Here is a 27,487-nt window from a genome sequence, read left to right as displayed (position 1 = left end):
ATAAAATGCATGCATTCAGGACCTTGATGAAGGCAGTTAGCATATGCCCAGCTGCCTCCCCATAAACTCTCTAGAACTACTACTTCCCTCCACTTCTCTGGCCAAAAACATGCACATATACATGAGTTTTATGGTATTTCATAGTATGAATTTTAACAGCTAATATATTATTACTATTATTAATATATCTGAAATTCATTTCATAGGACTTGCTGCTAGGCTGTACACTTATGTCAAGGAATGAGATATTTAAGATTTTTTTTCAGCAGCATCTAGGTTCTGTCTTCATGAGTTCCCATTTGAACCACAGTGTAAAACTGAGATAACACCCTCCCCCTCTCGTTTTTTGAGAGCCCGTACACACAACAGTGCCTAGCAAAACTGGAGCCATTTCAGTCACTACACATCACTGGTGCATGGTTAGGGAAGTTGGTCTGCTTGACATTCTGAGCAAGTTCTTTAGTGACACACAGCGAAGTTTCTTACCGGTGTGTTTGCCTTGGGATTCACCTTAACTTGATGGCCATGTTTTATTCCAGACGCTGCTGAGAAATTCATCAGGCTGTGAAGCGCGCAGTGATGAATATCGGACGGAGTTTACCACGGCTTTGCAACGTGTTGATTTATTCATGGGCCAGTTCACCCACGTGCTCTTGACATCTATATCCACCTTCATTAAAGGGGACCTCACCATTGCTAATCTAGGGACATCAGAAGGTCGCTTCATGCAGGTAAGTGCTTTCTTAGAATCTCTGGTTCTGTGTAATTGATTTGTTTTTGTTTTCACTGTAAGATATGTATAAACAGGCTAAAAAGTGAAAAATCACAGTAGAAGCTAGAGATGGAGCCTAAAAGGTCAGCAGTGAAGCATGGCCTGCTTTTTATGAAGTAGGTAGATTGTTTTTGTAAAGTTTTTGAACCTTTCAACTCAAACGTGGTTGCTTTAATTTTCTTGTCTGGAGCGGCCTTTTTTTTTATTTTCCATTCATAACTTCTGTCACATGATTGGAAAGTAAAAATGAAACAATTAAGCACTTCCAGGCAATGTTTTCCTCTTTCAGGGGAAACTGTGGATCAAAGGAGAGCTATTGTGTGAACTGTGTGTGTCCATGAGAAGAGACATTCACATCCCTGAGAGACATTTGCAGGATTCAGGAAGGGATGTTTATCAACAAAATCTCTCTAGAACTCAGGCTCTCCGCATTCTGCAAAATGGTGGAGGCCCACACAAAGAAGTTCAGATACTTAATATTTTTAAAAGCAGTCTTTATTAAGAAAGGCTTCTAATGGCCATTGACACAATTTCCATACAATAAAGGTTCACATTTCAGACTTGATGGAATTAGTGTTTCCTAGATATAAGACTCATACCACTTTGCAGAAATTAACAACCCCTCATGCTGGATGTATTTTATCACTTTAACAGTTATTGGTGCTTTCACCGTGAGTTTGTGAGCAGATTCTTAATTAATACAGAAGGACGATGACATCTGTGAGACTTCTGTGAATATTAGGAATGTCTTATAGGGGAAGATGCTTATTTTTTAGTTGTCTGATATAGTTAATATCCTGATCGGATAATGGCATCTAGTAAACCTTAATTGAGGCTGATGAGATTTCCCTCTGACTTATCCATCTAGGCATTGTGTATCTATATTATTTTACAAAGCAAAGTGTTGAAAATTTTCCTTGTCTTTAGAATAGTCTGGATGTTGGTCATTGCCATAATTTAAGAGCTACAAATCATTTCTCTTATGCTCTTGAGCTTAGTGGGACTTTTTCAAAGTCACAGTGTCACAGAATGTTGACAAAGATCCTGTGATGTGAGTGTTTGCACACTGTGTCCCCAGCTACTACTCCCTCACTGCTGACCTCTTCTCCTGCTCTCCCTACTTTGTATACTGTCTACCTGCCTCACCAGTCTTGGTCATTTAATTCTGTTCTTAACTGTAAAACTGGGACACGCATTCCTTCCACAAACTTAGGCACTTTGACATTTCAATACGGCCATTACCTGTTATCTTTGAAATGGGATTACATTGCTTCTTCATTCATACTGATAATTGCTATAATATTCCAAAGACTCTGAAGGACAAATGGACATCTAGTGAGTTCTGGATGTGCTCCTGGCAATGGCTTGCTTCCCTTCGTCTTCATTTCTGCTTTTCTTTTCTTTTTTTTCTTAGTTGCCCATTATTGCACCAACCCAGGTCTTCATTAACACACTTTTCCAGTAACTTAAGGTTTGAGAGGTACTTTTTTTATTTTTGTGATTATAATATAATTACATTTCTCCCTTCCTTTCTTCCCTGCAAACTCTCCCATATAATCCTTCCTCTCTCCTTCAAATTCATGACCTCTTTTTTTGCACTGTTATTGCATGCATATATGTGTGTGTGCATACATGTGTATACATACATATTCCTAAATATAACCTGTTTTGTCCATAAAGGAATATTTTATTAAACATCAAAAGAGTCATAGTCTATCATAGTCTATTCTCACATGTTAAAATTATCATAAAATCCCATTTTTAAGTAAGTTACTTTAATAAAAGAGCTCATACCATCCAAGGGATATATCATGTATATATACAATCATATACTCATTATGATTAAAGTTCTGTAGTTGATGCTTTATTCTTGACTCTTGGTATGTATGGGAGAAAAAAGCTGTCTTCTGTGATTAATATCACAAAGAAAAAAAGATAATTTTGAAGTCATCAAGCATATATTAAGAGCCTACTGACTTTTCTCTACTGGGCAAGTGAGTGGAGCAAAGGAAACCCAGAACCTGCCTTTGAGGAAATAAAATTTTGATAGAGGAGATTAAAATCCTTGCCTGGAAGCAATAGTGCATACAGATAAGGAGTTTCAGGGACCACTGGGGATTTATTTCTGATATTTGTTGTTCCATCGAGTTTTATATAAATAAACCTAAAGCATTTGACAGTCCACGGAATCAGGCAGCCAGCCACGCTAAAATCCAGTTTGTTTACATCAGACACAGAGGAGGAAAGAAGGAAGGAGGGTGGAGAAAATAGGAGGCCTTCAGCTGGCTTTGCCAGAGAGACTTCCTACCAGGTTCTGTCAGTGTTTTGACTGGACTAAAACTCTAAATCCGAGGCCAGGCTAAGTCTCTGCAACTCATGTTTTAATAAATACTATAGCATTTCTGTTACAAAACAGAATCAACATATTTTTTCCCTCCCACGGCAGCTGCCACACATGAAAAACACAGAGAAATGATTTTACTTCCTTCCTACCCTCCAGCCTAATGGCAGAGTTGCTTAGCAAATTTTTTTATCCCAAGAGTTTGCAGCTGTTTCTGCCCTTCCTATTGTGTTGGTGTTCGGCTCGGGCTGGGAACCCAAGCAACGGACCCAGCTGTTGGGTGCAAAGTGAATCAGGTATTTCACAGTGGTTATTTGATTAGAAAGAATTAGATTGTTTAGCTAACAATAGTCTGTGCATGGCAGAGAGTACATTTCTGACATGTTGCTAACTTTAAAAAAAAAAGTGTAACTTATCTCATGCAGGTGCAGCTAAATCTAAATACACTGACGTGTACATGTATCTGGGTCTAGATCAGTGGAAGTAGGTCAATAATAGAATTCAAAAACGGTTTTGATTTGCATGATCACTCTCTTGGGAGGCTTTGAAGTAAAATACTAAGTAGTGTTTGAGATAGCAGAAGTAAACAATGAGAATATGTGCCCTTACGGAGAAACCTAGCCCAGCATGCAGGGCCTTGTGGGAGAAGGATGGATTCTCAGGGAGATCACAGGACTAATCACGGGGATTGCCCACGTCTCCCCTTCTGAGCTCCTCATCTAATCTACATCTAAACAATGCTTGCTTGATTTTTTTTTTACAGCCCTTGTCTAAGACCTTTAATCTCTAAATGCAAAGCATTGCTATTAAAATATTTGTGCATGGCTGTCAGGCCGGGAAGAGTGAGGGGATCCGGGGTGGGGGAGGGGGCCAGAGGCCTTTCCAAGACTTGTTTCAAATCCAGCTCCACAAACATTTACTGGACAACCGCACTGTGTCTGCTAACAGGGCCCGCTGCCTGGACACCAGCACATCTACCGTGAAGTTCTCTGGTACCACCCTGGTCTTTCTTCACCGCTCTCCCCTTTCCTGTTCTGTTGCCCTCAGTGTTGGCGGCACCCATCACTTTCTTTCTCTTCTGGTCTTATCTGGACTAGTTGGGTCTAGCAAGAAACTTAAAGAGGAAAGATGTCTTTGGGTCGTGATCATTCTTTATGACCACTACTTAAAGGATTATGTTGGTAATCAGTGAAGTTGAGAATAATTACTTCCTTTCTGTAAAATCAGTTCATCTGCTGACCGCCTGTCGTCAGATTCTTGGGGCTTCTACACCACCACCCTGGTGTGCCACATCAGTGCTTTCCATTGGAAGGCAATGGCATGCCTCATGTTTAGAATTACTGTTATTTTCTAATATGTAGACACAAATAGGTTCGGCAATGTGAGCGTTAGAGATGCATCTTAATGAAGATTAAACTCACACATTGTTTCTCTTTAGGAATTGTTAATTTACTCATCTCTTATAAAATGTTCACACAGAGGCATCATTAAAAATAACATTTAAAATTAAATATACAACACTGACCTAGATATAGTCCAAAAGGATATGGCAGAGTTGCTTAGCAAATTAGCATTAGTCTTTTTTTTTTTTTTTTTTTTTTTTTTGGTTTTTCGAGACAGGGTTTCTCGGCGTAGCTTTGCGCCTTTCCTGGAGCTCACTTGGTAGCCCAGGCTGGCCTCGAACTCACAGAGATCCGCCTGGCTCTGCCTCCCGAGTGCTGGGATTAAAGGCGTGCGCCACCACCGCCCGGCGCATTAGTCTTTTTATTTTGAAGAAAATATGTATAGTGAGTTCAGATGCTTCTTTGTGCTAAGTAAGAACTTCCTGTAAATAAGAATTTCAAGATCATGACCATAGCTAAAAATTAAGCTGGGTTCATGTATTGTCTTGTAAAAGTAACGTCTGCAATGCTTTTGAAGGACATATATTTTGTTCACTATCACATGCACAAAAATTTAAAGCATCATAAATATTTGAAACCCTGGGAAAATGTAAAACTTTTGTTTGTTTTGGTTGTAGATAACAAAGAGAAGCTAAAATTTATTTCATGGATGCTTCCTGCGGGGAGGAGGGAAGGCGGGAAACCAGAGCGACATATGAAATTTGAAACACACACATCATTAGTTTATGAACCTTTACCCCTTTTAAATAGCAGAGGCAGAAACACTCTGTGGTTGACTGGCGGCTGCCCTATAGCTGATGCGTTTGTAGTGCTAATTTGGAAGTTGCCTTAGGTACTTTTCTCATCACTGTGACAAAATCCTGACAGAAGCAGCGTGAGCGGGGAAGGGTCTGTGCGGTCTTGAGGACACAGTCCATCAGCAGTGCAGGCATGACAGCAGCTGTGACCCATTGTCCTTCATGGAAGCCACCCTCACCCATGCTGTTCTGACACCCCACGCTGCCACTCTGCCTCTGCTGTCCCACACCCTTCCCCAGGTGATCGGCCACACCGGTGTCTGGGGAGTGTGCTTCATCTCCTGCTCCGTTTCTCCAGTGTGAATCCACCCTGCCACTTAGCAGCCTCTCTAGGACCCTGCACCATCAAGGCTCACTCTGACTGTGAGGAAACATTCTTCAAAGCCTTGACTATGGGTGATGAGCAGGGATGGCCAAGCAAGGGTCTCCAGTGACTCTCTTGAAGTAAACTTTCCTCTTACAAAAAAAAAAAAAAAAAAAAAAAAAAAGCCACTTGGTGAGAAACCCAAACCCAAACCATAGTAAAGTGTCACTTCACACCTGCTAAAATGGCACTAAGTTGAGAAAATGGAAAACAGGGCCAGGTATGGTGGTGCATACCTTTAATCCCAGAACTCCAGCACTTGAGAGACAGAGGCTGGTAGATCTCTGTGAATTCAAGGCCAGCCTGACCTACATAGTGAGTTCTAGGACAGCAGGGTTTTTTTTGTTTTGTTTTGTTTTGTTTTGTTTTTAAAGAAACCCTGCCTCAAGAAAATGGAAATGAAAAAGAAAATGGGAAGGGTACCCCTAACTTGTGGGAATGTGGAGTAGTACAGACACTGTGGGAAGTAGCTTAGCAGTACTTTTCAAAAGTTAAAGATGGGGCTACCATAAGGATTTTTAAAAATCCTTATCCTAGGTGCAACACACAGGAAAAATCAAAGTATATGTTCACACAGGAAGTTCCACGTCTATCCATAGCAGCATTATTCAGAGGCAAAATGTAGGGGCTACCCAAATGCCCATCGAGTGGTACATAAATGCATAGAATATGGCCTGTATATAGAGCAAAATATTGTTTGGCAATAAGAGGGAGCATTGATGAATCTTAAAACATATACTAAGTAGCAAATGCCTACATAAAGGCTAGATAATGTCAGCTTCCACTTACCCGTAATGTCTAGAACAGGAAAAACCAGAAAGAAAGTAGATTAGTAGCTGTCAGCAGCTGGGGAGATTGGACGGTAATCATTAAGGGATGCTGGTGTTCTTTGAGCTACCGAAAGTATCTCAGAGTTGACTTCAGTAATGATTGCACAAATTTGCATAGACTCTAACACCTAGGCCTCTGTAACGCAGGCTGGAAGCCTCAGGGATGGAAGGAAGGGACAGCAGGGAATTCTCACTGGAGAAACCGTCACAGTGGGAGATGAAGCACCCCCCCAAACATCTGTGTGGCGGGCCACATGGGGAAGGGTGTGGTTAGATCAGAGCAGCATGGGTGAGGGTGGGTTCCATGAAGGACAGGGAAGACCCCTGGAAGCCATCAGACAGCCAAACAAGGCGTTTAATCAGGGTTGCTGGACACTAAGGACATTTCCTACCCCTTAATATTCATGGAGAGGCTTGGGTGACCACTGAAATTCCTATTGACCTACAACCACCACCACACCCTCCTCCGCCTCTCCCCACGCCGTTCCCCTTCTCACATGAAACTATGGAATTGTCTACTTTGAAAAAGAGAGAGAGAAACATTTAAGAAAGGAGATAGCCACGTAGATTTATTTTATGTTAAACTGTGCTCATCTGTTTTTAAACAAAATTAAATTGTAAAGCTGTCTAATTGAAAATGAAACTATGAGCCGGGCGGTGGTGGTGCACGCCTTTAATCCCAGCACTCGGGAGGCAGAAGCAGGGGGATCTCTGTGAGTTCGAGGCCAGCCTGGTCTCCAAAGCAAGTTCCAGGAAAGGCGCAAAGCTACACAGAGAAACCCTGTCTCAAAAAAACAAAAAAAAACAAACAAACCAAAAAAAACAAAAACAAAAAAAAGAAAGAAAATGAAACTATGTATATGGTAGGGAAATTTGGTTTTTATGAATTATAGAACCTCACATAAAATTATTTTGTTCACATTTACCAATTATCCGGTTATCTGTTCATGTATTTTTTTTCTCACATCCTCTCGCAGATACCTTATTGGGAAGTTTATGTGGCCTGATAACCAAGATGAGCAAGTAAATTCGAGTTCTTCCCTCTCCCCACCTCTCAAACAATGCATTAGATCTATATTTTCAGGATCATTAAAGAAAAGGGTTTTGTGGTCTAAATACTAAGGATTAGTCATGGACACAGTAGAAACTCGAAAGATAATTGCCAGTCTTCTATTTCATACTAATTGTTCTCAGATTGCCAAGTGATTTATCATAAGAATTAAACTTACATGCCAAATTCTGCTCTGTCCCTGGAAATATCTCCATGACAACAAAAAGCAGCTCCTAATTCTTGCAAGCATTGCTTCAGGGGTATTTTGAGGATTTTAGTGGTTACTCAATTATTTAGGATTCTGGCAATGAGAGAAAGGGAGGGATTAATGATAGAAAAAGCATTCTTGGCATTTCCATACAGTGAATGTTCCTGCGGAGAAAAGGCTAATGATGAAGTGAAGAGGTATTTGCATCTGTGATAAGGTCTCTCTGCTCATCAGTGCAAAGGCAAAGATTCACCCCCTCTTCTCACGGCCTTCCTTCCTGCCTTCTCCTGGTGCCCAGTCTCCACAGCAGACAGCACCCATTCTAGTCCACGAGCTTGGCTAGCTGGGCTAGTACGATGTCATCTGAGCCATGGGCGCTCATTAGAACAGAGAGGTCTTCTTAGGCACGCTCGACTCATGCAGCCAAGGTTACTAAAACAAGGAGTAACTGGCAAGCACATGCATTGTGAAAGCTGTTTTAGCTTCCACTCCCCAGCGCTCTGTGAGAGTTCTGACTTGAAGCTTCATCTTGGTACTTACTCCAGGGCTCCGAGAGCCCAGCAGCTGGGTGTTTCAGGAGGGCTCAAACCCAGGGATTCTGGCATTAGGTAAAGCCTCTGGGAAACCTGACTCTTGCACTTTCTAGCTAAATTCTCCCTTGGATTTTATTGAAAGCGAAAACAGTCTCTACCAGAATAATTGTGAAGAGTCACTCTGATCTCTTAAGACGCACTTAGCGTGTGTCTGATGCAGTTACCTATGATAAAAATGCCATGTGTATAGTGTCTCGAGATGAAAAATCAGAGAAGGCAAAAACAAATCAATCAACCCAAGGCCAAGGATACAAAGAGCAGAGCTTCTTTATGAAAAGAAAGGGGAAGGTTAATCATTCCTGGGAAGTGCATCTAATCAGATATGTGATAAAGTCTAGATAACAATCTAGTAATTAAGAAGGGATTGCTTATTATAGACACAAGAAATTCTAAACAAAGCAAGAAGGTTATATATAGAATTACCATAAGGCTCCACAACTCCAGTCCTGACATCTCACATGACAGCAGTATAAAGAAAATGCAACACATCCTTTCAAAGGGTTCTGGGAGATGATCGATGTCATGCAGTAGGTCTGAGGAGCACAGAGGAAACCAGGAAGATGCATGAAGAATGCAAATATCCAAGAGTTGATCCATAGTCATCAAAGAAGTGGAAATCACGGGAGGCTGAGTATTAAGACAAGCTGATGTCTGTACTGGTTTTGACTTGTGCATGAGAAAAGAATATTTTTTAAGTCTTTTATTCAAAGAGAAATAATGGGTTGGAGAACTATAGAGAATGGGAGGAACTAAGAACCAAAAGAGATTTAAGATTGAAAAGCTGAAGAGCTGAAATCCAGGTGATATGGTATAGGAGTTTGGGAATCTTCAGTGTCAGATCGGTGAGCAGCCCAGAGGTGGGGACAAGGGAATGGAAATTAAACTCTTCTTCACATCGCCCACAGAGGTCACGAATGTCTATTGGGCCCTACATGTAGGAAATAACAGTAATTTCCATCCTGACCACGTGACCTCTGAGGTCGTGACCACATGACCTTTGAGCCACCATTAAACTTCTGTGCAAATATAACCACCCCGATTAACGGAGGTGTTTTCAATGTGTTGAGTGTTCGGAGTAGAACAGAAATGTCACGATGTTAAATTTTTATGGCTCAATGTGCATTTGGTTAGTTTTTCTATTAACACTTCACCCCATGAGAACAAATTAAACACTTGGAAATCTTCCTAAATTGTTTCAGGCTACTTGGATTCTTCATTGTGTTAAAGAAGAAAAAAATTGACTATTTTTCTCCAGAATGAGTATATTTTGTGTGTATGTGAATACAAAGCACATAATCACTCTCTAACCTGCACTTCTGTTTTGTGAATGAGAAAACTGTGGTCAAGGGAGTGTTTTTGTTGTTTGGTTGTTTGGTTGGTTGGTTGGTTGGTTTTTATTCTAATTTCAGGGTACCCGTGGCTGTCCCAGGATTTCATATGACAAATCAATACATTTTGAAAATATAACTTATAAACAGTCCTTGGAAATGTAGGGCAGTTTCACAGTAGCTATGAAGCCCAGTTCTGAATCAGCCACTTACCGCACACCCCCTGTGTGCAAACTGATGACCTACTTAAGAGTCTCTCTGAGCATGCCCAAACCCTCCTAAAACTACAATCAGCTAAGATAGCCGTCCTGATCTTATCCTCCCAGCTGATCTGTCTCTGAACTTTCCTTGTCACTGGGGTCTAGAAACAGGAAGGAGGGAAATTGCATTGCTGGGGAATGTCCCTCATGACAAATACCTGAAAGCCAGAATAACACCATTTCTCCAAACACATCATTCAAGCATTGTTAAAGCCACCAAGCCTTATTTTTAAAGCCAGGACAAAATGTAGAACTTCATTTGTAATATAAGTAATAGCATATCATGAGACAGTGTTATATATATATATATATATATATATATATATATATATATATATATGTATATATATATATCAATCACACACACACACACACACACACACACACACATATATATATATATATATATATATATATATATATAACACTGTCTGCTGATATATATATATATTCAATTCAAATAACAGCATTCAATTCAAATAGCCGAGGTCTATCCTGACCTCAGAAGATCTATAAATACAGCTTAAGAGTAGCAAAACTGGAATCAGGCCTGGATTTCCAGACTCGCTGTCTTCTACTCTTACCATGACTCCAAGGGAAACTGCCCCATGGGGAGGGTTGAAAGGACAGATTAGCTAATAATCCAGAAACTGTGTGGCCTCTGTGGTGGCTTCCTTCTGGGGGAGAGCTTTGGTTCCCCCAGTTGCCCATGCACTTGTAAGGATTGGTCTGAATGTGCTGGCTGACTGACTGCAAGATCTCTCGCTAGAAACTGCTGAGGCCAGGGCAAAACATTCGAGTTCAGATGGATTGGCTTTGAGGAGATGAGAAGACGTTGTATTGATTTCTCACAGGATGAACTGAGGGTCTTTCAGGGGAACACTGATGCACTTTGCTGTGCTGCTGTGTTTAAGGCGAGTCTGTGGAAATGGGGGTGTTTTCTTTGTTTCTCAGGTCGTGCTTTCTCGGACTCTACCTTCCACCCCTCATGTGAACTTCCTCCTGGATTCCCATCCTGTATCTCCAGAAGTTATTGTTGAACATCCATCTAACCAAAATGGCTACACATTGGTTGTCACAGGGAAGAAGGTAAGGGCTCTTCCCACTGGGATTTCCATGGATATGGCTCTTGTTGAATGTTGTTGCTGTTTTAATAACCTCTCTCTGAGTCTTAGATTCATCTCCTCCATTTAGCTCTTTCTTGAGTCTTCCAGAGATTGCCTGAAGTAGAGTTATCTATTATCCAGGGGAGATTAGGCCTGAGGGGATCTTCTTTAGAATTCGCACTTATCCTTCAGTCCTGTTGTGCAGTGAAAAAAACAAACACCTGAATGCAAATTACAGTCCTAAGGCAGAACCCAGAGCAGTCAGATAAATCCTGGAGACACACACAGGAATTTGACTCCAGCCAGTAATCCCTGTCCTCCAAGAGAGAGATGTAGGTCGTGATACCAGAATGGTATGTGACCTTCCATAGAACTTTCCAGGGTTTCAAGTGCTTCCCCTGCAGCTTACAAGTCTCTCCTGTTTTTTTAAAATCATCTCAGACAGAGCCACGTCTCGAAGCTGTAGGACTTCTAGCATTATAGGATAGTGCTTATGGACCAGACAGTCATGGTGTTTGCTTGAAGTTGTGGTTGAGGGGCTAGTGAGTTAGTTCTGGCTGTGCTGTCCCAGATTTCCTGAAACTCACAGCCCTGTCTCAGCCTCCCAGGCGGCAAGCATCTCAGGTGCACACTATCCGGCAAACAATGTGACCATTTTACCATGTATGTACCAAGAGTAAAAGGAGGAGTTTGACAATTTTAGATCCCTTAACACCAATACTATGGGATTTTCACTTAGACGCTACCTTTATTAGATGCTACCAGGTGAGAATTCTTTGTAACCTTTACGCTCGCAATCCTTACTTCAGCAAACCCAAACCCCGCTAGAAACTCTTTCTGCCCCTTTTCTCTGCAGATCTCCAAGATCCCGTTGAATGGCCTGGGCTGTGGACATTTTCAGTCTTGCAGTCAGTGCCTTTCTGCCCCTTCCTTTGTGCAGTGTGGCTGGTGCCACAATCAATGTGTACGTTCTGATGAATGCCCCGGCGGCGCATGGACTCAAGAGATCTGTCTGCCTGCAATTGATAAGGTAGGAATATCTGTCCGCCATCGTGCGCATTGTTTTTGGTAGATGAAAATTCCAATAATGAAAAAAAAATGCAAAAGTCAACTTATTCCTTTAGGTAGGGGGGACACCAGTCAAAGTCCCCTCTCTGTCTTGGCTTTGTCCCTAAGGAGGCTTTGGGACACCCCCCCTCATCCTGCATGTGGAGTGCTCCCTAGTTCCCCTCTAGGGTGGCTGCTCTCCCTTAGGTCCATGTGTGTTACCCAGTGAGGTGGGAGTGAGCAGTACTGCTCCCCAGTTCAGATCTGTTTCCTCCTGAATCACCCACATTGCCGCTGTAGGCCAGGTGCCCAAACGGAAGTCCCCAACTCCACAGATAGGTCTTACGTCCATGGCATACATGGGGCCCCTGAGCTGAGCCATCCAGACTGATGATCCTTACACACAGAGATCGGTTCCCCGTTCACCTGTGGGTGGCTTAAACCTTGTCTCGATGTACTTGAACAAGAAATGATGAGTCTAGAATAGCTGTGCTGTCATCTGCCCGTCTACAAGCTGTATATCCTTTAATTCACTTTGAAAAGACTTACTGATTGTACGCCAGGACATATAGTTCAAAGAGGGACAAGTGCACTCTGCTGTTGAAGAACCTCGTTCCTGGCAAGGATGGCGGCCTTGACATTGCAACCATTGCAGTCTTGCATTTGGAGCAAGATTTGCCTTGCAACATTGATATTGCAACTCTGAGTGTTGTTTGATTTCCATAAGGATTGGTTTGAAAATCTGCGGCAGTTTTTTTTTAAAAAAAAACCTCTTGGCCCGTGTATATTTTGCTTGAAACATATTTCCCCAGCAAGGACCCAGTATTAGCTTTTCCGTCTGCATGTGGAACAGTTGGACTTTAGTAAATGCCTCTTGGGAAAGTCAAGTGAAAGGGCTGGGTCACCTGGTGCGCTCCGAGTAAACAAAGCCGCCTGAGGGGAAGCGGGGCTGGAGTGCATGGCTGTTTCCGTTTAGTTACGGTTTGGAGCAAGATTTGAGTGGGTAACTGGGTTTTCAGTCAAACCATTTTCTGCTAGGTGTGATACATTATCAAGTCTTGGCTTGGCCAGCCAGAGAACACACTAAAAGCAAAAAACACAACTGTAACTCTTCACTATGTTGTTCCGTCTCCCTTTAAAGCCACATGCAACTGTATACTTTTATAAACAGCCTTGGCAACTTCAGGTGCCAGAAACTAGAACTCTTTACAGTCTGTGACAACTGTCCAGAGTGTGTGTGTGTGGTGTGGTGTGTGTGTGTGTGTGTGGTGTGTGTGTGTGGTGTGGTGTGTGGTGTGTGGTGTGTGTGTGTGTAGTATGTGTGTGGTGTGTGTGTGTGTGGTGTGTGTGTGGTGTGTGTGTGTGTGTGTGGTGTGTGTGTGTGCAGGGGCACATATACACAGGCACACACAATCAAATCCCAACAGTTTCTTTTCAGAACTATCCACATTAGTAGTATTTAGGAAGCAGACTGATAAGCTGACGGGCAGAAACATTTCATCTTGCCCACCACTGTGCTTCCCTTTACTAATCATGAAAGCCTTGTTAAAAATAGTTGAAAGCAGAGTCAATAGCTTAGATTTTTCCAGAACCACATAGTCTCTCATACAAGTCTTCCTCCTCCCTCATCTTTCTGAGGTCCAGCACTCTACAGTTGATTTTTTTAAACTTTTTATTGATTCTTTGTGGATTTCACATCACTCATCCTGATCCCAATCATCTCCCTGCCCCCTCTCTTCTGCCCTCTGCCCTTGCAACCCACCCCCACCCAAAAAAAACTTTAAAGTAATACCAGAATAAATGTAAAAGGTTGCAGCGTATCATGCACAAGTTGAAGAGGTGTGGGTTATATAGTAGAAAGAAAGTAGCACAGCTGAGTCTATAAATCCCCCCACCCCACCCCTCCACCCCCACCCATCTCCATCCATAGCTGTTAGGGAGATTTCATGCCATACTAGACCGTGACATTTGGCGTTCTCACTGAAAAAAAAAAATAAGATAGATTGTCCCCTTTCCTTTTCTGCCCTAAATTCTACATGTACAAATCCAGCTAATGTATAGAATTTCACTTTGTGATACATATACATTAACCTGCTTCTCAAGGTACATGATGTTCAGTGGCTGGGATTCCTTGCTCTTTTAGGTATGAGTGATTTCAGGATTATAAACCCAATACATCGTTTCAAATGTGTCACCTAATCTTCAAGAGCAACGAGAAATGTTCAGAAAATGAGGGGCTTTTCTCCAGTGTATTCTGAATGTACCAGGTTGGGGGAGGGGGGACCTTCATACCTTGTGGGACTGAAGATGACCTCAGAGACACAATAGAACTATATCATTGATCAGATTCCCAGATACAGAGCAACAGCAGACCGGGTAGCCGTGCATTGCCACCAACACATCTGTGACCTTGTTTTTCCTGCTAAACCAGAAAGTGGCTTCAATAGTAAAACTTAATTTTCAATTTTTTCTAACGCTTTCTCGTATTTTATCTTAATGGGGTGCACTAACATAATCCGAATGTCTTGTTGGAAGGGGCCCAACAGCATTGCGATCTTTCACCTGTGAAACCCAGACAGGTGGGAGACCCGGCTTCTGTGGTTCTATGCAGGACACTCATTTCCTGCCCCGAGAGTTTCTCTGCACTTCAGGATAACTCAGAGTTTGCCAGCCCATTGTTGGGGCTGAGCAAGGGTGTGTGGTCTACGACAACTTCCTTCCTTTTCCCCTGGAAGAGGGACAGTTCCTCCCTAAGCTACTGGGACAGTGTTCAGCTCAGCGAATGCTAAGCAGAGGATCCTTTCGAACCCCCGGGGGTAGCAGAGGATTTGTTGTTGCTGTGTCTCTTAACCAGTGCAGCTGCGGAAGAAGTCTGTGTCTTTTCTCAATGATCGCCAAGTCTCTCTGCCTTTTCATAGGAAGCGATGATGTGTGCTGAGTGACAGGCTTCAGTTTTGACATGGAGCAGGGGAAGGGCTGGAGGCAGAGGGATCAGGTCCACATCAGCTTGGGCAGCTGTTTGGACGGAGAAAACCTTCTCATTAGAAGGGGCAGCAGCTGCCTGGCAGCCTTGGCCTGAAGAAGGTCCTGGGAGCGAATGCTTCTTCTCTCCTGCTAGATTTCTAATATCATAATAAACAGGCTTTTTTGTTCCTCTAGCAGTTCTCATTTGGCTAGACATAGAAGAGGTAAATTTTCATGAAAGGCACAACTGTGTAATGGATTTTTATGGCTAAAATGACGATCACAAAAGCATTAAGCTAAGACTTAGAAGGGTTTTATAACAAGGGTGAGTTAAGACGTTGGTTTGTAATTATTTACTTAGGAAGGATGGGAATGTTTGCAAATTTGGATTCTTCTGAAAGTTCTCCTTAACGGTAAGACTGGTGCAGAGCAGGCTTCAGTACATGCTGGGACTTGGCTGGTTCTGAGTCTCCTCGATTTCATTTTCCCACCATTGTGCTTTACAGTACAATTTACAATATGTCCCCCCAAAAGAGCATTTCCTTTCTCAATTGTCATACAGCTCCCTGGGAGAAGCTTATTTTTAACTTGGAAATGTGTTTTGCCTAAATAGTTTTAGCCTAGGAACTGTTGTCTTACAGACGTCATAAATTGCTCATGCTCTGGTTTATCATGGCCGCTACCATCTTATTAATATCTTCAGCGTTCACTTTTAACACACCAAAAATGAGCTTATTAGTCACTGAACATCGAACATGAGGAAAAACATCTTTAAAATGATATAAAATAATGTCAAGGAGAATTAGAAAAATGACTATAATACCAATTTGGGGATCTGTCAGTTTTGATTTTCAGCAGAAATAAGGTGTTGTTTGTATTAAATATTACATAACTTCATTTATATTATGTATCAAATGGTTGGCATATTTAAAAAGCTACTGCAAACCTAGGTAAAAAATACACATTGATACAATTACAGTAGATCCAGGCAATTGGAGAGATGCCAGCGGAGGACCTGAGTTTAGCTCCCAGCACCTCATTAGGTGACTCCCAACCAGCTGAAATTCCAGGACTCCCTAGTCAGACGCCCTCTTCTGGCCTCCATAGGCAATGTGCTCACATGCACAAACCCCCCACAAAGAAATATATACACAAGTTTTTGAAGTAAAAATAAATATTAAAAAATAATCCATCGTTTGCTTGGTTTCCACAGTGTGAAAAGAAACCACATAGTGCAGTCTTTTCCTTTCAAGTTCTGTCTGTCCCTGCAGGTCCTCCCCACTAGTGCCCCTCTTGAAGGAGGAACGATGCTGACCATATGCGGCTGGGACTTTGGATTCAAGAAGAATAATAAATTTGATTTAAGGAAAACCAAAGTTCTGCTTGGCAATGAGAGCTGTACCTTGACCCTAAGTGAGAGCACCACCAATACGTAAGGAACATGGGTGACTTTGCTGGGCTGGGCTTGGAAGACAGGCTTGTTTGGGGGTTTTTTGTTTTGTTTTTTTAAATTAGAGTTTCTAAAAAAGGAAAAATTGCTCAACATGTTCATCCATGAATTAATAAGGGTCTTGACCTGTCACAGCATTTGAGAGACTCGGAGAAAGAAAAAGGTGACATGACCTCACGGAAAAAAAAAAAACAAAAAAGATGAATTCAGCATCCAATAGTTGTTCTGCGACTTGTTTGCTTGATTTGATTTTTATACAGAGTTGGAGTTTATTGTTTGTTCGTGCTTGTTACTGTGTCTTTGTGTGTTTGACAAATATCGATGCGTACAGTTGCACACATAGCATTGCATGTAGACGTCAGAAGATGACTTCCGGAATTTGTTCACCTCCTTCCACTGTGGTCTCCAGGGCTAGGATTGTATGGTGAGGTCAGGTCACCAGGCTTGTGACCTTACCTACTGAACAGTACTACTAGCCCGGCATCCAGGAACTTTAAAACTACAAAAGTAAAAACTCTGCAGAAATTGTCTTTGTAATTGGAAAGAGTGGCCCTTCCCCTTCAGACTCCAAACATTGTCTCTAAAGTCCTCTTGTGGACATCAGCTTGGCATGTGTCCTCTTATCACTATCCACCTGCTAGTCCTTGAAACAATGGCGATGCCATCAATCACATTTTTGGGACACTTTTTGGATGATCTTAAATTTATATTGAGGTAATATTCATTGGCACTCTGCCATCTGGGCATTCCCCCAAATCCTGGGAGGTGTCAGTCTCATTCTTACCTAAAGTTCAGAGAGCTGGGGTGAAGCCTAGCCAAACTAAGCCAGAGACCAGAGCCAACAGACTGCCAAGTTTATGTCTCTGGTCAAAGGCTGTGCTTCACCTTCTGTATTTTCATATCCCTTCTACAGTCTCTAAATTCCACAGTGACCAGGTAATTCAGGAATTGTTATATTGTAGTAGCAACAACTGGAGTTTTAACAGTTGAATCTTTATGGTTGAATCTGTTCTAGAGAGTAAATGTACCTAATAGATTTCATTTCAGGGTCATAGAAGAGCGTAATATATACATTTTAATGAATCCAAAACCAATTAATGTCAAGCTTGCTAGCCCAAAGACAAAAGCAAGTTCACCCTAGGAATATCCCTTGTTCTCCAAAACTCTTAATTATTGCAAAGTGAATTAAGATCTCTTATATATATATAAATATATATATAAAATAAATATATATAATATAAAGAAAAAACACAATTCATCCTCTCTTTTTAGAAGTTACTTAGTAAAACAAATTATATTTCAGCATTATATACTATATATTAAACTATATAAGATTACTGATTAAAAATTGGCTCTGTTGGTGGCTAAGGAGATGCCTCATTTGCCAAAGTGCTTACCAAGCAAGTAGGAAGACCTAAGTTCAGTACACAGCTCCCAATAAAAAGCTGGGCAAGGTGGTGCCCACTGGTAACCCAGCACTGGGGAAGCAGAGACAGGAAGATCCCTGGAACTTGCTAACCAGGTAGTCTAGCTTAATCAGGGATCTCTAGGTCCCAGTGAGAGAGCCCATCTCAAAGCCAGGTAGATGGTGCCTGAGAAATAACACCCAAGGTTGACCTCTGGCTTCCATGTGCCTACTTGCGCCCCCAACATGGCACAATAATAACAATAATGCTCTGGGAAAACTGCTACAGTTTCATAATGCTTTAAGTGATTTAAATAAACTTGTGACAACTATAGTCATAAAAACATGGCTGTTGGCATCAGTTGATGAAGAGAGTTGGCTTATTTGGAGATGGCACATTGCTTCATATGCTGCTGAGATAGCAATCATTATCTTACATGTGCCAAACAACCACATAATTTTACAAGCTTAGGTTATCATGCACTTCTTAGCTGGTGAAGTCTGCCAAGGTGAGGGCTGAAGTTTCCTACTACGATCCATAAAAAGTTTGGCATGATCACTCAAAAAAATAGAATTACGTGATTTTCAGCCTAATGCTTCCATGAAACTGAGCTTACTGTTTGCAGTTATGTGCCCACAAGCTGGGGTTAATGTCCCATCACCACAAGCAGCCAAACCAGAAAATCAGAAAATGCACATGCATTTGAAACATATTAAGCCCTGCTTTTTTTTTTCCAGGTTGAAATGCACAGTTGGTCCTGCGATGAGTGAGCACTTCAATGTGTCTGTAATCATCTCAAACAGTCGAGGGACAACACAATACAGTACATTTTCCTATGTAGTAAGTCTAAGCATTGTTTTTTCCATGACCTAGGATGTTTGATTTTTATTTAAATGATGGAATTAACCAGTTACATTTTCGTTTTGCTGCCCGCTCAGGATCCTGTAATAACAAGTATTTCTCCAAGTTATGGTCCTCAGGCTGGAGGCACGTTACTCACTTTAACTGGAAAATATCTGAACAGTGGGAATTCTAGACACATTTCAATTGGTGGAAAGACATGTACTTTAAAAAGGTATTGTGGCTTTTTTTTGTTTTGTATTAATATCTGTACCTAACACATCAAGTCTAGTTCTTTTGTGTTTGTGCAAAGCGTAGTAAAGATGTTTATTAATGACTTCCTCTCATGCTGACAATTCTCTCCTTCCCAAATCCATCCCCACCCCTCCTCCACTGCCTTTTGCTTGTTTTTCTACCCTTTGTCATGCCGTGCACTCCTTTACTGTGGTGAGTCTTATTCCAACTATAGAGTGAGCTTGGGGCCCTGGTTATTGGCTATACATCAAAACAGGTATTTCTACCAAGATTCAGAGCTAAAGAAGACATGTGGAGGGTTAGAAGAAAGGGGTGAGGTTAAACTTGGAAGGTGGTTATGTTTCTCCTTCGTAGAGTAGAAGGAGCTAAGTTTACTCCAGTACTAAACGTACTTTGAAGGTTCCTTGAACCACCAAATGTTTTGAAGTCAAGGATGACCTTTCAACGAGGCTAAGTATGGGATCTAGTTGGATGTCAACAACATAGACTAGGAAGAGCTTGTCTTCTAGACCACCTCAGGAAACGCCACAGAGTTACGTTTTTTGACTTACAGATATAATTTTGGATTATGTTTATAACTAATAACTAATATCTGCCTTTTACTTTTTCCCTTTCCTTCTTTCTGTTCTTTTGTTTGTTTGCTTTTTGTTCAGGGTATCAGATAGCATTCTTGAATGCTATACTCCAGCCCACGCTACCTCTGCTGAGTTTCCCGTGAAATTGAAAATTGACTTAGCTAACCGAGAGACAAGCAGCTTCAGTTACCGGGAAGACCCCATTGTTTATGAAATCCACCCGACCAAATCTTTTATTAGGTAAGTAAAAGCTGCCGATGGGTAGAAGAAAAGCAAGAGCCGAAGGGTGGTTTGGCTGCAGACACAACCGAGAAGCATCGAATTTTCATCCCTCACTTAAATGGTGTTTCTTTTGAAGCACCTTTCCAATTCTATGGGAAATTACATTTAGTTTTCCGGGACAGTTTGACTGTATCGATGGTACTTTGTGCCAAGAACCATTCTTCCTATCCTGTTATGCTTTAAACAACTTAGAGAAAAACAGTTCAACCTGGTGCCATGGTGTATACACTCCTATGTCACACACAGCGTGTACACATCTGGATCAGTTCTCTGCTGAGCCGCAGTTCATGACAGCAGATTCACCTTCCCCTTGCCTTTCATCGCGCTCTGGGATTCCTTCACACACACTTTCCCCCTGTACCAGACTCTGTTTTAGCAGTGTGGTGTTGGACTGACTTCAGCCTCTCCTGTTTCCGTTCATTCTATCATCCAACAACAATAGTCATGGACATTTTTCTTTGTATTTTTCAGAGTGTAAAAGCCATTTCTTCTCCACATTTAGTCAGTAAAACATGCAGGCATTTCTACAGTTTATGAAATAACATTTTCTTTCAAATGTTCTCAACTTTCTGGAGAAGAGTTATCCCTGAGTTCCCATTCAACTCCGGCTAGTCCTCTGTCACTATCATTGAGTATAAATCTGAGCAGCTACATGCTTGGTGGAAAGGCTCTGAACATGGCTGTTTTCTATTTTATTTTGCCAGTGGTGGAAGCACAATAACGGGAGTTGGAAGAAGCCTGAATTCAATTAGCATCCCAAAGCTGGTGATAAATGTGCATGAAGTGGGCGTGAACTACACAGTGGTGAGTCCTCCAGGTGCCCATTCGGCTCAGTGCTCTGCCTCTGCCACCAGGCTTTCAGGGCACAGGGACATTTAGGCTTTGCCGTTAATATTCACTAGTGATCTTTGCAGCAGAAGTCAAATGGTACTTTTTATTCCACAATAGAATCTTGAGCTGACATTGTAAACACATACATACATACACATGCATGCATGAAACACACACACACACACACACACACACACACACACACACACACACACGTTTATATACCAGTGAAGACTTCCAGCTTCAGGCAGCAGTTTTCAAAATTGTTGGTACCAATACAAACTTGTCACAAGCTAGGGTCATCTGGGAAGAGGAAACCACAGTTGAGGAAATGCCTCTATCAGATTGGCTTGCAGGCGACTCTGTGGGGGCATTGTTTGATTAGTTGTTGATGTTGGAGGGCCCAGCCCGTTATGAGTGGTGCCCTCCCTAGGCAGGTGTTTCTGGGAGGGATAGAAAAGGTGGCCTAACGTGAGCCCGGAGAAGAAGCCAGCATGCAGAATTCTTCCATGGTCCTTCCTTCAATCCCTTCTTCTGTACTTCTACCTTGAGTTCCTGTTCTGACGTTCCTCAGATGGACTGTGATCTGAGAGTTGTAAGATGAAATGCACCCTCTCTCCCCAGGTTGATGTTGGTCATGGAGATTTATCCCAGCAATGGAAACCTAACAAATACAGCTTTTGATGAGTTTCTCAAGTGAAAGAAATATTAAGATAGACATTTTTATGAATGAGAAGTACAAATACTATGTTTTAATCATGATTATATGTTTTTCTTCTCTTTAAATACATACTACATGGTGCTGATAAGCAAAATGATAAGTTTATATTATACATAGAATTACATTATACATAGAAAAACATTATATGTAGATATACATTATAGATAGATGTATTTCTTACAACATCTATATAATGAAAGATATGATTTAGATTTATGAAGTTAAGAAATTTTAAACTGCTACACACATCTTGATAAAAAGTAGATAAATAAAATTAAAACATCTGCCCCACCCCCCTGTACATCTTAGACTATGAATCAGAAACCTATTTTCTTGTGTCTCTTTCCTGATGTCTTTGTCTCTGTTAGTACATACAGAATGCTAATTAAGTACTTTCAACAAATAACAAGAAAGCATTAGACTATATTATATCCTAGATGTCAGATGTCGATATTTTTCATTTCTCTCCATTTCCTTTTTTTTATTTGCAAACTCCACCATAACTGAACCTTAAAGGTGATGGGTCCATTTGTGGCTCTAGTGATTTCAGTAGGTCACATTAGGCCTGGCATGGTGGTACACATCTGTAATCACAGCATCTGGAAGATGGATACAGGAGGATCAGATCAGTCTAAGGTTGACCTCAGCTGTATAGCAAGTTCAAGACCAGACTAAGGCTAAATAAAACCCTGTTTCAAAAAGAAAAGCAAACAAACAACACACACACACACATACACACACATACACACACACACACACACACACACACACACACACACACACACACACACCAATAACTTTAATCAAGACCTCAGAAAGGTCTGTTTTCTTGCAGTTTTCTGAGATGCCACACTCTAGTTGGACATATGCACTCAACTTGGAGTAAAGGCTCTAGGTGGCCTCTCTCAGACAGTCTCAACTAGGCAAGTGATAGATTAAATTATAGCACTTTCTTTGAATTTTCTCCTTCCAATATTTCTTAAGGACTAGAGCCACTCTGTTCCTTAATTACAAAAAGCAATTTGGGACTGAAAATGTCAAGCTAAGTCACCAAACAGTAAGGTCATCCCAAATGAGATTTCTCTTGACCCTCTCAATCATCCACATTGCATCACCTCTAACGAGTGTGATTAGATTCTTATCATATTTCTGAGAGATGGTACTCCAGGGAGTCACAGCATGAAGTTAAGGACCTTGAAATCCCCATACATGGCCACAAATAAAGTTAGAATACCACTGCTATTAATTTAGAAGATGTCAATTCTCCACAACCAAGATACAATTTTACTTTAACCAAATAAAAATAACAGTTACCCTCTTTGCTGATGGCATGTGACTTTTTAAAGTTGAGTCTGAGAAATGATTCATTTACTGAACACCAACCCTCCATTATTAAGATAATGGGGGTGCTTGCTTTCATCTCCCTTACCCAAAGATGACATATAGAATGACTCTTAGCTTCAGCCATTTATTTATAATTAAATGTTTGCTTGAAGCTCTCCAGGTGTCAGATATGAGAGGCAAAATCCAAGGAAGACTCAGGGCAGAAGATACATCTGACCTGTCCACATATGTGGAAATGCAAACTTCTATTGCCTGAGTCAGAAACACAACATACAATAACTCTGCATGTTAGTATTGGATAGAAGTGAAACTTTTAAGGAATGTTCTACTAGTTACTCTTTCATTATCTCTTACTTTACTGTCATTTCTAAACCCTGCCTTATGGAGAGGTGTATGCTCCTTCTCTGTTCCCTGTGGCTTACAGAGTTTAAAGTTGACTATGATGAATTGTACCATTTATTATTTAACAAATAGAAACTTATGATCAGGTCTGATGTAGATATATATCTAGCCAGAATAATTTTTTAACTCCAGTAAACTCAAAGCATTGAAATATAGAAATAGTTAACAAAAACGTAGATTAATTTGATAATGCATGCTGTGTCCCAGAATCCTGCAGATTAATTTGTGGTTTTAGGTTCTTTATTATACAGAGAATTAATATGGTAGCACTGCACTCTTCCATTCCCATTTTACAAGATGATAGGAATAAATAGCTCTTAGCACTATGACAGTATATTTTATATAAAACTAAATAGTGCAATATATTTTATTCATGTTTATCTTTGTTTTATCTGATTCCAACATAGAATTTTAAGTACAGAATAAGTGTTAAAATTATTAAGAAGAAAATACCACCCAGCAAATTCTGTGCTTTTTATGTATATCCTGAGGCCTTTTGCTATTGTGGGCATAAGTAATTGTTTTATCTCCAACTATACTTGTCAAAGAAAAGGAAATCTAAGGGATGTTGTTGCCTGTTTGTCTTTTCCTTGGGGGAGAAACACAAGCCTTTGACTTTAAATATACCACTTTGTCTGGCTGCTCTTAGTCCAAGTACAATCAAGAGGAAACTGCATTTTCCAAAATTCCATAAATCAGAATTTCAAAGAGGAGGATTTGAAATGAGAGATGAAAGGATATAAAATAATAACAGCAGAGCCTTTGTAACATGGACAGCGATATTCGGAGAGGCTAGAGAGTGAAAAAGAAGCAAGGGTCAGTGGCGATGATAGTGAACATGGATGTTCATGGCCTTGGTTGTTGGCACCCTGCTCCACCCCTCAGATGGGTGACCAGACTGAAGGAAGTATGTTTTCCTGAGCTCAGTGTCTTTATCTAAATATGGGACAACATGACACCTCCCTGTGGGAATATCAGGAGCCTTGCACAAGACTGACTTTGGAAAGTGTTTTGGAACTCCACACTCACCAGTTAACACACCAATAAGGCTCCGTGAGCATTGCCAGCTATGCTGTTAACCATGTGGAACTTGGCAATTTAAAACAAAGCAGTTATCCAGGAAGCATCCCACATTGTGAAGAACACTTCAGTCTTAATTACTAAGTGAGGAGACTGAGTCTCCAAGGAATGCCTTCCCCTCAGTTCTCATAACTTCCAAGTGAGTTCTGAAGCAAGGACTTCTAAGTTCTCAAAGCCCAGCCCGTGCTTACAGAATGTGGAGGCAGTTCCCCCAGGAAACTGCCTTGTTGTCCTAAGGAAAATTACATGATGGAGGGAAGGCCAGCTGCAGCTACATCATCGTAGCTTGTTCCCAGCACGTGAAGCTCTGGGTTCCTATAAAAACAGTTGTCTGGAAAAATTTTACACCTGTCGTGTGTCCCAAAATGTGTTCTTCAGTGTTAGGAAGGTTAAATGGAGAACCTTTGTGACCATCGATGTGGGTTTGGGTGGACTCTGAAGTCATGAAATAGCCAGATCGTGTAGATGCTGCCTGTGTCCTGCTGACAGTGGGAAACTGTCTTCCCGTAGGCCTGTGAGCACCGCTCTAACTCAGAGATCATCTGCTGCACGACGCCTTCACTGCAACAGCTGGATCTGCAACTCCCCCTGAAGACCAAAGCCTTTTTCCTGCTAGACGGGGTCCTTTCCAAACACTTTGATCTCACTTACGTGCATAATCCTGTGTTTAAGCCTTTTGAGAAGCCAGTGGTAATCTCAATGGGCAATGAAAATGTACTAGAAATTAAGGTAAGAATTCCTTGAAATACTTTCTTAAATGAACTCACTGCTTTGCTGATTTCATAGCTATGTGAATAGAGTCATTGTACTTGGTCATTATATCTTGTTCTACATCAGCATATATCAAAGCACTGAAAACAAATCGTTTGGGCATGGACTAAAAGATAAGTGTAATTATGCATTGCTTTTTAACGAAACATTTAAAACCCCTTCCTTGTGCATATATTGAAAAGTAACAAATGCTGAGCATGAGTCTGTCAAACAGGCTCCCATGGCGCTATCCTGATGATGCCACACATTCCCCTGTGTGCCTCACCTAGACGCGCTTATTGGAAGATAAACAGTAAGGGCCATGGTGGTAAATGCGTGAGCTGGAGTTTGCTATTTTCTTATAGTTTTATATCTGGATGTAGCCAATTCTCTCTCTCTCTCTCTCTCTCTCTCTCTCTCTCTCTCTCTCTCTCTCTCTCTCTCTCTCTCTCTCTGTGTGTGTGTGTGTGTGTGTGTGTGTGTGTGTGTGTGTGTGTGTGTGTGTGTGTGTGTAGGCATCCATGCCACAGCAAATATTTGAAGATCAGAGATCAGCTTTTCAGAGTTGGATTTTCTTCTTTTCTCCTTGCACCTTGGTTCTGTGGCATCTCTCTCTCTCTCTCTTTCTCTCTCTCTCTCTCTCTCTCTCTCTCTCTCTCTCTCTCTCTCTTTCTCTCCAATATGTTGCATGTGTGTATATGGTATTTTACTAATTCTTTGATAATTTTATAAACATATGGTGTATTTTTATCATATTTACTCTACCCAGCTCTTCCCTCTAACTCCTACCAGATACCTGCCCTCTCCTTCTCAATTTCATGTCCTCTTTTTTTTTTTTTTAAATAACCCAGCAAATCCAATTTGTGTCTCCCATATATTCATAGACATGGGGCCATCCACTGAAATGTACTTGTGGTTGACCGACCAGGGACCACACTCTCTGAAAATTGACTTTCCCTCTCCAAAGTGCCAACAGCTGTCAATGGTTGCTAGTTAGGGTACAGGCTCATGTGCAGGTTTTGTGCAAGCAGCTGTGAGCAGTCCTAACATGTCAGAAGTCATTGCTTTGTTCAAATCCTCCCTAACCTCTGACTCATACAATCTCTCTCCCGATTCTTCCACGATGTGCTCCTTGAAGTGTAGCGAAAAGAGGGTGAATAAATGTTGCATTTGTGGCTTAGCACTCTAATGGCACTTATTTTCTGCATGTTGACCAGTTCTGAGTTTCTCTATTAACCATTATCCAATGCACAAAGAAAGTCACTGATGAAGTCTGGGGGCTACACTAATCTATGAGTCTAGAGATAGGAATTTAGAGGATAGTTTGATATTATGCCTATTTAGCAAAATAATAGTAATGGTTCTCTCCCCACCTCCCCCATGGAACCTGGGAGCTCCTCCACCACGGGTTCTTCACCACATTTTTGTTTGTTTTTTCAAGACAAAGTCTCTCTGTGTAACAGCTCTGGCTGTCCTGGAACTTGCTTTGTAGCCCAGGCTGGCCTCGAAATCACAGAGATCCACCTGCCTCTGCCTCCCAAATGCTGGGATTACAGGCATGCACTGCCACTACTACTCAGCTTCTTGGCCACCTTTACAGTACCTTCTATAGTGGACAAGACAGTTTCTGCCACTCCGGGACAGGGTAACTGGCCTGTAGTTTCTGAGCAATTCTCTTGTCTCTGCCTCCTGCCTCATAGGACATCTGAGGTGTCAGATGCATGGCACAGCATCCAGCTTTCTACATGGGCCTCCGGGATTTAACTCACCTTTACCCCTTGGGCATTTCATAGGTGTGGTCAAATCTAAGCTGACTAATTAATGGATCTGAATTCCCACCACCTTGGGAATACATTAGCCTCTAAGAACACAGTGAGAGAGCACCTTGTCTAAGGCAGCCTGATGCAGACAAAAATCACCAAAGCCTGGGCAGGCTGGGGTTTGAGAAGTAATGGAAGAAGCAAAACACAAAGCTGGGAGAATGAGGACTCAAATCCGCTCTCTGGTGTCATTTTAGCCATTTTTACTTCAGATAATAAGAAAGCTAGTAAAATGATCAAGATTTTAATTCTGCCGTAGCCCTCAATTAGCAAAATCTTCATCCTGCACTACCTGTTGTTTGAGATGCTGACAATGTTTTCTCCTCAAAGAATGCATGAGGGCAAACTTGAGCAACTGAAAACAGCAGAGTAGTCCTCACTCAAGTGTGATGTGGGTAGCATGGGTCATCTCCGTCCAAGTGACATTTCCGCTGAAATAGCTCTGCTCTGTCGGGGAGACTTTTACCTCTGAACGAACACATGCACACATTCACACTCACACAATCACCAACCTCTCCGTTGCATTTTGTACAATAATTAAGTAAACCCAGCATGAAATGAAATGGAAGCCTGCTTCACTGAACAGTGTGTTTGCCACACCGAAGTTCTTTTATCTGCTGCTTTAATTAGTTTTAGAAAAAGAGAAAGAGCTTTTATCACTTCCCCC

The 27,487-nt window shown here is 41.4% G+C and overlaps 1 protein-coding gene across 5 annotated transcripts in view; it reads left to right on the top strand.

The window, feature by feature from the left end:
* Nucleotides 1-27,487, top strand: part of Met (MET proto-oncogene, receptor tyrosine kinase) — a 111,243-nt gene that overhangs the window by 50,146 nt on the left and 33,610 nt on the right. For all 5 annotated transcript variants that reach the window (XM_016002762.3, XM_016002763.3, XM_016002764.3 and 2 more), the window contains 9 exons: nucleotides 540-731; nucleotides 10,902-11,036; nucleotides 11,910-12,083; nucleotides 16,336-16,496; nucleotides 18,658-18,760; nucleotides 18,859-18,995; nucleotides 19,669-19,830; nucleotides 20,577-20,676; nucleotides 24,761-24,979. In XM_016002762.3, the coding sequence (XP_015858248.1) occupies nucleotides 540-731; nucleotides 10,902-11,036; nucleotides 11,910-12,083; nucleotides 16,336-16,496; nucleotides 18,658-18,760; nucleotides 18,859-18,995; nucleotides 19,669-19,830; nucleotides 20,577-20,676; nucleotides 24,761-24,979 (1,383 nt within the window). The remainder of the gene's footprint in view (nucleotides 1-539; nucleotides 732-10,901; nucleotides 11,037-11,909; nucleotides 12,084-16,335; nucleotides 16,497-18,657; nucleotides 18,761-18,858; nucleotides 18,996-19,668; nucleotides 19,831-20,576; nucleotides 20,677-24,760; nucleotides 24,980-27,487) is intronic.

This window comes from Peromyscus maniculatus, chromosome 3, assembly GCF_049852395.1.
Source record: "Peromyscus maniculatus bairdii isolate BWxNUB_F1_BW_parent chromosome 3, HU_Pman_BW_mat_3.1, whole genome shotgun sequence".
NCBI classification, from domain to species: domain Eukaryota; kingdom Metazoa; phylum Chordata; class Mammalia; order Rodentia; family Cricetidae; genus Peromyscus; species Peromyscus maniculatus.
Note: the sequence above shows the minus strand (reverse complement) of the source record. Positions and strands in the feature narration are given on the sequence as shown.